This window comes from Daucus carota, chromosome 1 (assembly GCF_001625215.2).
Source record: "Daucus carota subsp. sativus chromosome 1, DH1 v3.0, whole genome shotgun sequence".
NCBI classification, from domain to species: domain Eukaryota; kingdom Viridiplantae; phylum Streptophyta; class Magnoliopsida; order Apiales; family Apiaceae; genus Daucus; species Daucus carota.
In genome coordinates, this window is record NC_030381.2 from 39,652,110 (window position 1) to 39,667,681 (window position 15,572).

General features: G+C 33.8%; 2 protein-coding genes across 3 annotated transcripts; both read right to left on the reverse strand.

Annotated features, from left to right (window-relative positions):
• Nucleotides 1-3,609: 3,609 nt before the first annotated feature.
• Nucleotides 3,610-6,821, reverse strand: LOC108207069 (uncharacterized). Of its 2 annotated transcripts, XM_017377536.2 has the most exons (5): nt 6,418-6,821; nt 6,286-6,327; nt 5,585-6,174; nt 4,090-4,605; nt 3,610-3,990 (listed from the first exon to the last, which is right to left on the reverse strand). In XM_017377536.2, the coding sequence occupies exons 1-5, from the start codon at nt 6,659-6,661 to the stop codon at nt 3,862-3,864; spliced, it is 1,521 nt and encodes a 506-aa protein (XP_017233025.1). In that variant the 5' UTR covers nt 6,662-6,821; the 3' UTR covers nt 3,610-3,861. The 2 variants fall into 2 exon arrangements, with proteins under 2 accessions (XP_017233025.1, XP_017233028.1); XM_017377539.2 differs by lacking the exon at nt 6,286-6,327 and having other exon boundaries at nt 6,418-6,804.
• A 3,038-nt stretch (nt 6,822-9,859) lies between these two features.
• On the reverse strand, nt 9,860-13,573 carry LOC108205353 (two-pore potassium channel 5). Its single transcript, XM_017375291.2, has 2 exons — nt 12,435-13,573; nt 9,860-10,305 (listed from the first exon to the last, which is right to left on the reverse strand). The coding sequence occupies exons 1-2, from the start codon at nt 13,457-13,459 to the stop codon at nt 10,158-10,160; spliced, it is 1,173 nt and encodes a 390-aa protein (XP_017230780.1). The 5' UTR covers nt 13,460-13,573; the 3' UTR covers nt 9,860-10,157.
• Between the last annotated feature and the right edge of the window lie 1,999 nt (nt 13,574-15,572).

Here is a 15,572-nt window from a genome sequence, read left to right on the forward strand (position 1 = left end):
TTATGTTTTTAATTTGTGTTAAATTTACGATAATAACCTTTAATCTTGTTCGTTAATTTGTTTTGGGAAAATCAATGGTTCAGATTGTGGTATACTATATAACTCCATATAAGAAGCCCTCCCTAGAGTGTCACCCTATATATATATATATATATATATATATATATATATATATATATATATATATATATATATATATATATATATATATATATATATATATATAGACACGCACGGGATTTTAGTACATTTAATCCGAATTTAGTAACGTAGATTTAAAAATAAAAAAATCAGAAAATTCAAATCTTTTCCAAACATATCCGATCGTGTAATACCTTTGAAATATTTAGTAAATCAATCAAATTTCAACATAGTTTTTTGACAACAATAACTTTTAATATTAGAGTTGGAAAGAGTTATATAATGGTTCGTGTTTATATTGAGATAGAACACGTTAAAGTTAAAAAGAGTTATATGAAGGTTCTTGTTAAAAGAAGATGTTCAAAATTGTATATTTATAATTTTATTTATAACATCATTATAATTTTTTTAATAATTTTATTTATAAAATCATTATAATTTTTTAATGAAATATTATATGATAATGTATTATTATGATTGTTTTTAGTATTTGAAACTGTTTAACAATATAATACTAATAGACTCCACGTTTGTAGACTTGTAGTACAAAAAGGAGAGTACCAAACCAAAAAATATAACTAAAACCTTGGATTACAAATTATACCCATGCTGGCTTATTATAGTATAGTATAGATTAATTAATATTAATAATTTATATGTATTCATTCGGTGTTCTAAAAATCCCCGATTTAACCGATTAATCCCCTACAAGGTCGGCCACCGATTCGATTTTTGAAATCCGATTAATCCTTATATATATATTTCTTTTTTTTTTTTTAAGAAAACAACACTTGCATTGCTTAAATAGAATCATACACAAGGTTTTCAGAAATAAGATACTTATCCATTCCTGCACATCTGACATAGAATACGTCGCTCGAGCTAACAGGTGAGCCACGCCATTCGCAGATCTATTAGTGAAATCAACTAGCACATTCTCAAAGTGCTTACAGTAATCGACACAATCCGTGACAATGGTGTGAAAATACGAGTTTCCTTGAGCTCCTTTGCAAGCCTCCACCAACTGTTTTGCATCTGTCTCAAACATACATTTTGTAAAGCCCAGATTTTTAACCCAAGATAGTGCTTCCTTGAGGCTTAATGCCTCTGCTTCCCGTGGCTGCAGCAAACTCCCAATCCTACTACTTCTAGCTCGCAAGAAATTCCCCTGGTCATCCCGGTACACTTTAGATGCTCGAATCTGGCCGCATCAGTGTTAATTTTTACCCATCCCTGGGCAGGTCGACTCCATCTTTTCAAGCTTATATTTCTCCCTGAAACACTTGGAGCTCCCCTCGGATATACCTTCCTCCAGTCATCTAACAAGCTCATAGCTGCTGCATGCACGCCAAAGGCCGACATATTAATCTTGTCCCACACCCATTTGTTCCTACGGTTCCAAATGTTCCAGCATAATAAGGTTATTAGGACAATTTGCTCATTAGTAGCCACTGCATACACTCGATGTATCACATCATATACCGTATCACCTGGTAATATCTCAAGAATATGATGAAGCCTACTTGCATCCCATACCGACCTCGCAAAAGAGCAAGTAAAAAGCACATGTATCGCATCTTCATTTTCTGTTCGACACCATGGGCACTTAATATCTATCTGCACTCTTTTAGTTACCAATGCCACTGTTGTTGGGAGGCATGAATTACACGCTCGCCACATGAAATTTACTACCTTTCCTGGCAACTTGATCGCCCATAATTTCTTCCAGAAAGCACCCTGAGATGTATTCTGCTCACCCTGCAATTTACGATAGCAACTCTTAACCGTAAACACCCCTTTATCATCGAATAACCAGAACCAGGAATCTTGTTTATCAAATGCAGGTAGGGGAATTCTCTTAATCAACTCTGCGTCTCTATCATTGCAAATGTCATTTAAAATATCATCATCCCACTTATTTTCCTGCTGCATCATCAAGCTTCTGACTGTGATATTCTTAAGCTGTTCTGGCATATTTGACGTTAAGTAGCCATTCTCTTCACACGGCAGCCATGGAACTTCCCATACCCTTGTACTATCCCCATTTCCGATTTTCCTTCGACACCTCTGTTTAATTATACTCATGCTTATTATAATATAGTATAGATTAATTAATAATTTATATGTATTCATTCGGTATTCTAAAAATCCCCGATTTAACCGATTAATCCCCGATTAATCCCCTACAAGGTCGGCCACTGATTCGATTTTTGAAATCCGATTAATCCTTATATATATATTTCTTAATCGAAGTATATATGATAAATTATTAAAATTAAAATACTACATTACTATTACTTTAAATATGAATCATAATAGAGTTTATGAATAGTAAATATATTAGTTACTAAATATCTAATATAATAATAACTAAATATTAAATAATATTTTAATATTAAAATAAATCCGATTTTCACTCCGATTAATCCCTGATTTTTATTTAATCCCTGAATCGGTAGCTCAACTGATTATGTCTGATTCCCGATTTCTGTAACACTGATTCATATATGTATATACCGGTTTCGGTTCGGGTTCGGGTTGAAATGAGTTTCTGGTTTTCGGGTCGGTGTCAAAATGATATGTCATAAACCCGAACCCGACCCGAAAATAGTTAGGGTTTAGAAATTAAACCCAAACCCAAAATATTCGGGTTTGATAAAACCGAATCAGGTCGGTACGGATTGGGTATCCATCGGTTCGGTAAAAATTGTCATCTATAATTGTGATTATATATTACTTTTAATTTAATTAAGCATATAATATTATTTGACAGTTATTTAGTTGTGAACATTTTGTTTGTGAGAATAATGAGAACAATTATCTTACACTTTTAAAAAAATGCAGAATAACTATTTTAGAGATTTTTAAATATCATATCTTCCTGCTCTTGAAGAATAATAGTACTCGCCCGTTAAAAATTGTTCGAGACCCTATAATATTTTATTTATGTGTGACTATTGTATTAGAGCAAGTCCAATGCTAGATGCTATATATCTATTGCTATTGCTATAATATAGCACCGAAAAGTGTGTTTTGTTGCTAAAATAAAACTTGCACTCCAATGCTAAGTTCTATAACTAGTTTCAAACTTGCACCAAAAAGTGTTTTTTGGTGCTAAAATAAAACTTGCACTCCAATTTCTAGTTATTGATGATGTGGCAACATGGATGGATCCATCCTTGGTTTCAAATATAGAACCAAGGATGCATCTATGCATGGATGCATCCAAATATAACACCCCTTTGGAGTTGAGTTTTTTTAGTTTTGATGCTATAATATAACAATAGAACCAAGTATAGCATTGCATTGGAGTTGCTCTTATGAGTTCGGTTTTAAGCTTTTACTAATGAATCTTATGATCAGTTGTGTAAACTCAAAGGTTCCATTGTTTTGATACCTTTTTCTGTGTGAATGTAGGATTCTATACAAAATGATTTACTCTTTTAACAAAGAAATAAGGTCAAAACATAGAATCATAGAAGACTTTTGTCTAGCTTGATTGCATTTCATTAAGATGAAGTACAATTAAGGATAGCCTGCTCTGTGAAGCCTGCCTAATTTTGCTTTGGCTTCTCTTCAGAACCTTCAACTACTAACCCTTGCAAACAACCTATCATATGTTATCCTTGTTGATAGGAATAAAGCGGCAGCTGCCAAAGTAATACTATATTCTTTATATAAAAAAAAACTGGTATAATTTGATGCTGATATAGTTGGGTTTCAAGAAGTAAGAATAACATCAAAGTCACTTAGAGTCCATTCTGCCACTTCATCTTTGTTGCTAACAAAAATTTCAGTTCCGACATCGAGAGATGTCCATATTCTTCTAGCAGGAGTTGTTCCTGGATCCTGCATTGGCAAACGTGTATGTAAATTTCGGACAAACCTTAATATATATGGCACAATAGAAATATAAATGACGGACTCTTTTACTTGTAACTTGCTGACCTGATAAAAGTACAGTCTGCTTGAAAGGCCACCAACATCGAGCTCCCAAGTCCTTGCATCGCCAACCCAACCGTCTCCTTGTTTATTTGGATATCCATAATCAGCCCATATAGGATGAGGAAGTAACTGCACTAGTTCTTGAGCCTGAGGGTTGCTATAAGGATCACAAGTGCTGTATGGAGCTTCTAAATATTTGGCATTACCTGGAGCACAGTAATAGTGATAAGCCCCATAGGGGAAGTTGGCAGTGTCATTTCGGTATATTTTGATGTTGTTTGGTGTAATGTGATATGGGGGACAGTTGATGAGATTTTTGGGGTTGCACCAAGCTTCAGTTGCAGGGTTGATGATCATTTCACTGTATCGAGTAATGTCTGTGAGAACGTCTCCATTGCAGGGTGTGCCATCATTCTTCCAGCAGCTGCCTATGTCAATTAAGTAGAATTGGCTCTTAGGCCCTCCTCCTTGTTTCACGTCCAAGGTCAACTTCACCTTGAAATTTGGTGACTCTGGAAGCTGGAAACAAATGAAGTATTATTTCACATGTTTGAACTTGCACTTTTTGTCAAAAAATCGTGGTGCCCAAAAAAACCAAGTCACTCTTGTATTCCAATATTTAATCTCATTACAGAGAAGTTTTCACTAATAAGTTCAAAGCACTTACAGTGAATGCCTTTTGATATATAGCACAGAAGTAAAACTCACTTGCAACTCCATGGAAGAAACTAAGGGGTAATTGTTAAAAGGTTTAACTTGCTAGATTAACTTGATATTCTCAATCAATTTAGTCAGTTATTGTACAAACACGATATGCATCAGCCCACCAACTCCAAACTGGCATGCATCTGGCTGAGAGTGATTTATGGTTCATGCCACATCATAAAATGGGACACTTTCAATTTCAAATTCATGGAATAGAGATAAACAGAAACACTTGATTAATTCACGATATCCCCCACTTCAGTTCTAATGTTTTGGAGGACTCTTAATTGTGATGTTCAATCAGTTCTCTCAAATAACAGACTGGACTATTGGACCCAACTAACATGATTTAGAAAAACAAGCAATTATTAACAAACTTTCACAAGGAAGTCAACAACCATTTGGTAATGTAGGGCCAAATTACCTTGTCAGGAAAGTATCATAGAGCTGGTCACCTATACTGAATTGTATTTTCATTTTTAAGAGTAAAGTTTTCAATCCTAACAAATTTGTCATGATGGTCTATCTGAGGTATTTGCACATGGACATTCATCTCACAAATTTAGGTGTGGTCCAAACAAAAAGCATTTGCTAAATTCTACCTACTATGATTTACTAGTTGCTGTCTTGCTGACAAACACAAATTTGAATTGAATTCTCTAATAAATATAAGTATATATAAAAATAGATGGATAAATTCACAACTTAAGAACAGGCAAAACTGCACAAGTATCGTATGGTTACTTGCCTGCATTACTTGCTAAAGTTTAATCGATAGATGTAATGCACTTACAGTTTTGAGCATTCCTCTAGTGTCGTAGTGGTAGCCCCCCGAGAATCCTTTTGTGGCATCAGCTCTTAGGTACAGCATAAGCCATGGATACAGCTTTGAAGTTTTGAGTTTATGCCTAAATTCCCAACTCCCTTCACCAACCTTTTTCTCCCAAATCACCTCATAATAAGAGTTTCCACTGTTTAATCCACCTCCCTCAGATCCCAATTCATAGCTGCCATAAAAACCTCCTCTCATCATGCTACCATCACTCGAAAGACTAGTCATATCATGATGAAACAAGGGCTGATTCATACAGTCAATTCCAGGACAGGGAAATCTTCCCGGCTTAAAAGGTGGCACCTTTCTGCCGTTCTCAGGACATAAACCAGAATTTGAATCGTAATTTCCATTTTTCAACATAACCATCCAAAATTGCCATGGCTTTGGCTTATCATCAACCTCACATAAAGAACCTAAATAAACCTCCTTCTCAGCAGCATACAAGTCTGCATTGTTCAATGCTTGTCGACTTAAACCCGGAAATGGCCTCCCAACTCCCAGTCTGTTATTAGCATCACTCACTTTGTGAATTAAAGAATTCCCCTCACCTTACTCAATCAAAAAGCAAAAAAAAACACAAAACCAAAATCAAAACAGGAACAAGAAATAAATGAGCTGTATATCAAATATCACATGATGCAACAAATAACTGTACTTACTGAAAAAGGAAAAGATTAACCATTTGATAAAAGCATTCAATACTACATACATTAAACAACCTAGTGTCAGACATAAAACCTTATCAGATAAAAATGTGAAACAAAAGTACACAAATAAAGAACAGGGCCCACCATTGTTCAAACCCTGAGTTCTTGAAAATGCATGAGTTCTTGCAAGATCAAAGCAATCAGCAGCTCTTGGGCTCCCCATTAAAGGGGCTTCTTTGCCAACTTCATTGCAGAAATTCCAGGCCTCAAACCCAACTCTCAGCCCATCTCTCCTCATGCCAGGGTCTCCCACTGCTGACACATTTGCTGCAACTTTTCTTAAATTTATGACAAATAGTAGCAAAATAAATGGTGAAAAATACTTCATGGCTGTTAAATTTTGAGCTGTGGATTGCAGAAAATGAGTTATCTCATTGTCTGTGAAATGTAGAAAGACAACAAGTATATTTATAATGGAAAGGCTGGCTAGCTGTCCAGAAGAAATGATGCATCTTGTGTTGGCTTTTTCAACAAAAGGACTCACTTTTTTTCAGTGATTATGGTAGCTGCTAGCATCACCATAAGTTAATGTTTTATCTCTATCCTTTAATTTAGTACATTAAGTTACAAACTACAAACGGAACAGTACAAAGTGTAACTCCAGGTCCCACATTGTTTGCTACCTCTCTCCCCTGAATTGTATATAATTTTCTTTTTGAACGTTTCATCAATTGTATACATATTAAAAATAGTAAAAATTTATATTATAAAAACTCAACTACACACACTACTTTCTTTTACCACACCCACTTTATACATTAAATATCAATAGGTCCCACCACTTTACTCACGGTACACTCATTTTACACGGGTACCATCACTTCACCCACTTTTCTTAATTTTTATCACTAATTTAACTTTTTCTTAACCTCAAATATTAATGGGTACCATCATTTCACCCACTTTTCTTAATTTTTATCACTAAATTAAACTTTTTCTTAACCTCCGTGCCACTCCCATACGTATACTACTCAATGGGACGGAGGGAGTATATGTTAAACAGAAGTTACTTTTGATACTGCTTAAATTTAAATTTGAAAATCTAAATGCACTGATTCTTTTTATTTTTCTTACATATTTTTTCGATTGAAGTGAAATGCGTAGAGATCGGATAAAATATAATAAAATATATTGAGAGTAGACAGAAAGAATACCAAATTATAATAAAATTATTAGAACAATGTGTCAGATTTTGACAAAATTCTAACAAGTTTTTTGGTTATTTGCTTCTTCTTTTTTGAAAGCAAGTTTTTTGGTTCTTTTCTTAGTTTATTCTTCTTGATAATAATTTTGGAAAAGCAATGTGAAATCAGAAATGGTGAATATATCTATAAAATGCAAAAAGGGGCATAATTATCATTTGGCTTGTTTCAAATTATGACGACAACAACAACAACAAAAAGCCATTACTCTGTGCCTGTGATTTATGATATTTTTTACATTGAAATAATTGAACCGATCCAAAGTAACATATCGCAGAAATAAATTGCTGTCAAAAGTTATATTTCTTGATATTATATTTTTACTGAATTTCTGTAAAATAAAAGACAAAAACAGGTGATTGAGAATTTGATGTCGTGCGAGGACTTCCAAACGGATAAACATTTCGTGCAAGGGATGACCAAAAACAACATTGAGTTCACTTCTCATGAAACTAAAATTTCTAAGAATGTCAGTGGCCTCCCTCCTCTCCTCCTCTCATCTAGGGTTTGTGCATTTTCAAGTAAATCAAGGGGCTTCCACTGGTTTTCTCCGGTGGAAAGCCCCAACCCCTTCATTTTTTCTTTATTCTCGTTAATTTCCTTTCAATAAAACCCAATCTTTTGGGTGTTTGTGTGTCTCTTGGAGTGTGTGTCTTGTCTCTCCTTTTGGAGTGTTTTGTTATGTTTTTGTCTGGTTGTGATTGGGTTCATTTGGTGTTGGATCTATTGAAAACGAGTTTATTGATATTTTTGGTGATCTGCAAATACTGTATTGATTCTGAGACGGTGGTGATTATTGCAAGAGCTCACCTTTCACAATCAAAGATTGTTCATTCTTCACGGGGTTACACTTTCGGCATGTCTATAGCTGGTATCCGGCATGTAGATAGCTGGGGTGCCTTCGGTATGTCTATAGCTGGTGTCCGGCATGTAGATAGCTGTGGTGCCGTTTCTCCAATCTCAATTCATACGATTGTTGTTTTTGAACATTGGGCTAACAATGGGTTTTACGTGATACGGTCAATTGCGATGGTACTATTTTCAGAGATGTTGGTGCAGTTTGGATAATTTGGGATGTCTTTGATTTCGTTTTTAGTTTCAAGAATTTTTAAATTCTATGTGTTAAACGATCAGGAAACAAATCATCTAATTGTTTTTAGTATGTTATTTGTTTTACCACCTGGTTGTATCGGCAGTTGGGGATTTGTCCCGGCTGTATTATATTCAAGTTAATGAAATCTTCTTGCATTTGTCAAAAAAAAAAAATTCTAAGAATGTCTAACAAGTGAGAATGTACGAAAAATAACATGTGGGTCTCAGGAATTTAGTGGCATTTTATGGGCCTCAGGCCTTGACGTTATTTATGGGCTCCTCAGCCCAAGGTAAAGCTTCATAATGCAGGCCCAACACCGAATCCACACATCGCATAGTAAAAAGTTACTCAGAGTGTCTGTGCATGAGGTATGGTGTTCATGTAATAATATGTCAAAAAAAGGGTTTAAATTTTAAAATCAGAAATTAGTAGATATATTTTTTAATTAGTTTATTTTATTTTTGTAATATTTTTAATTATCTATCAAACATTTTATTATTATTATCATTTATAATTTTAATAACTCATAAATCATTATCAAAACGGATAATTTAAATAGAATACTTATAACATTAAATTATCATAAATCATAATTTTAAAACTACCCGAATCCGAACCGACTCTGGATATCATTTTGTTGTCTATCTGCACTTTGCGTATGATGGTAACAAAGTTTCAGCCAGAATATGTGCCTTTAAGCAATAGTATTAAAAAAGTGGGAATATTTGGTGTCTATTTTCTTATGAGATGCTCAGTTATGGTTCAGAATTCAGATTCACATGTCGTAACTTGTACTAACTTTGTAAATTAGTCGGCAAGTTTGGTCAGAAAAGATAACATATTCTTTACTTCTTCCCTGAAAAGTAATACAGAAATAATGCATTACAAAAGCTAGAAGAGAGAATTTACTCTACAATTTTGTTTTGACAAAATTTTCATTTTTCATTTTCTCGTCAATTTTGTTTTCATTTATCATTTTCTCATCAAATAGTTTCATCAGGACGTGAGATGTAATTTTATTTTCATCATCGTAGGTAATTCATATTTTCTCATCAAATAATTTCATCAAGACGATAGTCGTAAAACAATTCTCTATAAAAATAAGTCAGACAAAATAGCCTCTTAACTTCAAGAGGAGTGCCCCACAAAGGGTATGTTGATATCGAAGGAAAATAAAATCGGCAACCAAATGGGCAGTATACATGAAACATGGAATTATGAACAATGCAAGTGATAATAATGCTTTTCTTTTTCATATATCTTTTGTGCTTGGACTACAAAGCATGTTGCATGGAGTCACAAGCATCTCATTGTTCTCTATCATAGTGCTTGATATACATACATTCTTCTCAAGCTGAGAATTGAGATCTAACTATTACCTCCTACTGTTCCAATTCTTCAAGAATTTACAACTTCCCATATTCCCCATGTATATACTTTCCCCTGCAGAATGTACCTTCCCCGTATTTGTATATACATTAAGACATACACTAAGACACTTTCGGCCAATACTAATTAAACCTTTGATGCTATAATCTACCCCCGAACAGATCAGGCAGTGTAAGCTTTCCAGAATTATTGCGATCAAGCTTATTGAATTGATCACATATCTGCAATATGTCTTTCTCGCTGATCTTCCCCATCTCTTTAAGCTTGTACACAACATATTCTGATTTGCTGACGAGAAAAAAAAACAAAAAGTTGGGCTTAATTAGTTATATTAATAGTGGCAGCAAGAGAAACAGGAAAAGAAATCATGCTACATATTCGTACATTCAGTGTTATTAGCAACGCTTTTTCAATCTACAAAGCAAAAACATTACAATATTTGATGGGTATTTGCACACTCAATTATAGGATTTTTAGTCCTAGTCAATTAATCATACCTTAATGATGTTAAAATATAAACAAAAGAAGAAAACAATATGTCTCGCCCATCCCTTTGCTTATTTGCAAATGGAAAACTCGGGAAAGAATTTGTCCATATTAACAAATTTTCTTTCTTTCTCTTTTTTTTTTTTTTTTTGATTTGTTTTTGCAAATTATTGATAAATCAGGTTATGACAGTCTTGCAATGGGAATACACACATATAGCTATGAGACAGACTGACAGAGCAAATGCCGATAACTTCAAACATAGACAGCTAAACCAACCAATCTAATGCTCACACATAACATCAGCAACTCACTACAGAACAACACAAATTGTAAAATAATACATTTAATATTGCACTCATGTCATCATAGATGCTTTCATGAATTAAAAATTATACTTTGAAGTACTATAAATATATATATGCGCGCATAGACACATGAAGGGGCAGAAAGAAACAGGAGGATCTTTTCTCTCAACGAAGAAAATCTGATGCATCAAACACCTCAAACTACAGAAATAATAGATGCCAAAGTATATAAATCTTCAATAATCCAAATCACACATGTGAACAACTGACACAAGTAATTTAGTAATTAGTCCTTCACCATCTAGTAATATATGTGTTCTATATATTGGCCTAGAGGAATGCCTATATGATAGGCAGGAATTTGTGAAATTAGGATCATCACATTTTCTTGTATAAAAATCAGGTAAAATGACCTGGGTAGAAAATTTTAGCCTGCGAGGAAAAAATCACACAAATTGGAAAAAGATGGCAATTTGAAAAAACTGACTATGGATATTGGTAAATTTGTAATTGTGTTGCACAAATTGTGTTTATAAATGTTATTGAACTCTAGTAAGTTGATTTGTGTTTTATTTTTATTGTTTTTGGACATGTGACTGAAGTTTCTTAGTTCTTACTATCTTTAAGTTTGATAAAGATTTATATGTTTATGCTATTGCTATACACTGACGGTAGTTCAGTGGATTACTCTTAAATGGAGTAACATATGTCCCTGCAGTACGTTGTGCAATATTTTGTAAGCTAAACAATTTGCAAGACGAAATAATTCGTTTGTACTCCACACAAACTTTTGCCTATACACTCATGTTTTTATTTATCACTAATTGGTTCATGACTTCAATTATGACTTAAATTGATATTAAATAATATTTTTTAATAAAGAAAACATTTAATTAATCTGTAATTACCCAATTTATAGCTAGAAGGTATCTTAAACCCACCTAACGATTATTAGAGAACTGATTAAGACATCAGCATTTAAAGCTCTAATTGCATGTGAAGCTCCATATATCTTATATAAACGGAAGTCTCACACCGACGCTAATTTGTACACCAAGTTTATCAAACAGAATTACCCATAGTTTACATTAAAATATTACTTTTAATATATAAACATTTGATTAATTTCCAATTACCCGATTAATAGGTAGGATGTATCGTAACCGCCCTGACCCGCCTAACGATTGTTAAAAAATTGATGACATTTGCATTTAAAGCTCTATTCGCATGTGAAGCTCCATCTGTTATCTAGAAACTCCTTTCCGCCATAACCAGTGTCGTTATACGGAAGTGTGACGCTGAAGCTAATTTGTAAGTTAAGTTTATCAAACAACATTACTCGTAGGCATCCAGCTATTACTTCTCAACTAACTGAATTTAATATGCTGAACTTTGATAGCAAGTTCATCCACAAAATCTAAAGTGGATTCTTCCTAACATATTAAGGTGAAAATCAAAGTAACAAAAAATAAACCTAATTTAATGTCAGTCATCAGTATTGAGTTGTTTTTAAGTACGCTAACAAAGATCATTACTTAAAAAAAAAATGGAATGGATGACCACACTACTTTAGGAGCTACCAGAAATTGCTCGCGAAAAGATAAATTAAGATCGTAAGCATACCTGATGAAGCCATTGTGATTGAGATCAGCAGCTACCAAATCCTCAACCGTAATCTCCCTATGCAAAACCCATTTCGCAATCCTCCGGTGCCTCTTATCGATTCTAGCCTCCGCCAAATACAGAAACGCCCTCGCCACAGCCAAAGTCGAAACCAAAAGCCAAATTGCAGCAAACAACCTCCCTTGAGGAGACTTAAAAGCTCTATCACCATACCCAACAGTCGTCACTGACATCACGGACAAATAAAATGAATCAATCACACTCAACCCTTCCATAAAATACAACACAACACTCCCAACCCCGATACACAAGAACACAACTCCAATAGCCAAACCGACCTTCATCCTAATCCTCATCCTCCCTTTAGCCTTATCATATATATAATTTCTCACCGAAAACCCCTCCTGCGATTTCTCCTCAATGCCGGTCAAAATCATATTCTCTTGCAAATCGAGGACATAATTCACTACCCCGGATAACAAAATATCAATAAATCCAAACCCCACCAACACAAACAAGCAAGCAAATATCTTAGCCGCAGAACTCGAAGGTGCAATATCCCCATAACCAATAGTACACATAGTCACAATACAGAAATACAAAGCATCAATAACAGGATTCGTCTCAATCCCCGAAAAATGATCTCGATTAAACGAATAAATAAAAACACCTAGAGACAAATAAATAATCAACAACACAGCAGCTTGTCTCACTAGAGAAGAAGAGTCTGGCACAGGCTTCCCAATGTTCTTGACATGGTCACGCATCACCGTCATCGCCGGCGCCGTCTTGCAGCGGTGGAACCGCTTGCTCCGGCCACTCTGAGAAGCAAAGAACTGGGAGATTGCAGAGGCCTCAGACTCACCATCTTCAACATCACCACCACTAGAGGAGAAACTGGAAGAAGGGTCTTCGATTTCGTGGTTGCTGGAGAAATTGGTGGTGTCGAAAGAGAAATCTCGGCGAGATTCAAGAAGGGTTTGTTTAAGGTGAGGTGGTTCTTGGAATGAATCTTTTTGTTCCATTCAAACACAAGAGAGTTGGAAAAAGGAGATGGGCACCCACTTGAGTTGAGTTAGATACAAAAGTAGATGTGTGAGTATGTATAGATGAGAAGTGAGTTTGTGTTTGAGATTAATCTAGGTGATTGGTTAATATACATGGAATTATGATTGTATATACGTCTCTCGCTTTATGCTTACGGAAGCTGAATTATTTCGTGGGCCATTTCACAAAATAATGCTATTTAAATATTGTGTAATTGGTAGCTATTCTAAATTAGTGTTCTTTGTATTTTAATTTATGTGAGTCGTTTTTGTTGGATTTTGAAAACGAAACTTCTGAAAATTGTCCTAGCGCACAGAGCATTGTTATGGTGCCAAAATGAAGGATTAGAGTAATTTTTCGGAAAATTATGATCATGTTGGGTATTTTGGATATATGAAGTTGTGTGAGAGAAGAATTAACATTCTCAACTTCTTAAAATTCCTTCCATTTAATTACACCAACTTGTGAAGAAAAGTTGAAAACTGAAGTAACTACAACTTCTGTCAATCAAACAGCCGCTTAATGTTGGTTCTCAGTTTCTCAGGATTTGCTCGATTTGTAAGATATTTTATTTTAATGATATTAACTATGTTGTTTGATTATAATTTAAAAATTTTATGTTGTTGATATTTTAGATTATCAAAATAGAATATGATAGTCTCATTTCTTTACACTTTCCTTTTTGGGGTGTCCTATCCAATTCTTTATATTTCAAAACTTATCAAAAATAGTTAATGGATCCCACCACTTCTCCACTTTTCTTTCCTTTTCACACTACTTTTACTCCACTATCTTCTTTTAATGCATTAAAAATTAATAGGTCCCACCACTTCACCCACTTTTCTTTCTCTTTTCTACTACTTTATACATATTTCTTAACCTCCGTGCCCAACCCATTTGATAAGAAATGGGAGGGACGGAGGGAGTAATAAAAGTTTCAGTTAGGTGCTTTATATGATTGGAGATATTCATAGTTTATAAAATTTGGATTTTGTCAAAAAATAATATGATTGTAGTCGTGTAACTTTTTTCCTTTTTTTATGATCATGATTTGTGTGCGAGATACATATCATGATTATGATTGATTTTCACGTGAATGAGATACATGATTATAGATGGGTTTTCACGTGGATGAGATACATGATTCATAGATGGATTTTCATGTGAGTGAATGATGTAAGATTTTAAATGATAGAAGTTAGCTTAAAAAAATGAGTGGACGTAAATTTGCGAGATTAAATTTGGATATGAAATATAATAGAAAATGAGCATCAATGATATATGGAATGAAATTATGGAACATTTAGTTAAGTTATAATTTAAATTTTATTTTTTTTTCATCCCAATCATATACAAAATAAGAAAATAGATCAAATTTGTTAGATACACAATCCTTCTTAAACTAAGAGGGGTGTATTGGATTGAGATTTTAAAGCATTTTTTTTGTATTCATGAAATCCGAGGGTATTCGATTGGGATTGTTTGAAATCCATTAAAATCTTGAGGTATTCAATTGGGATTTTAAATTATGCTACAAAATCTGGTGGTATTCGATTGGGATTTTAAATTATGCTTTAAAATCCGATGGTATTCAATTGGGATTGTTTAAAATCCATTAAAATCTGATGGTATTCAAATGTCGATGGATTTTTTTTCATTTCATAAAATGATGGATTTTGTGGCATTCTTCGGTATATTTTAAGTTTTTTGAAATCCCACCAAAATCAATGGGATTCTAAAGCATTGTACCTAAATCCTATCAACTCTGCGACATTTTATCAAGAATCCACACAAAATCAAAATCCCATACAATCCATTAAAATTCACGGACTAAAAACAATCCATTAAAATCACAATCGAATACACCCCGTAATATCTAGTATTACGAATTTTGAATATTTGTGAAAAAATAGTGTTAATTTTTCTTTCCATCTCGACTAAACACGACATAAGAAAATAGATTAAAGTAATTAAATATATTGGTTCATCTTAAACTACTGGTAATATTTTGAATATTAAATATTTGAGGAAAATATTGATATCGATCTATATATTTTTTGTGAACTCTTTTATTCTAATATGTTGTTCAAA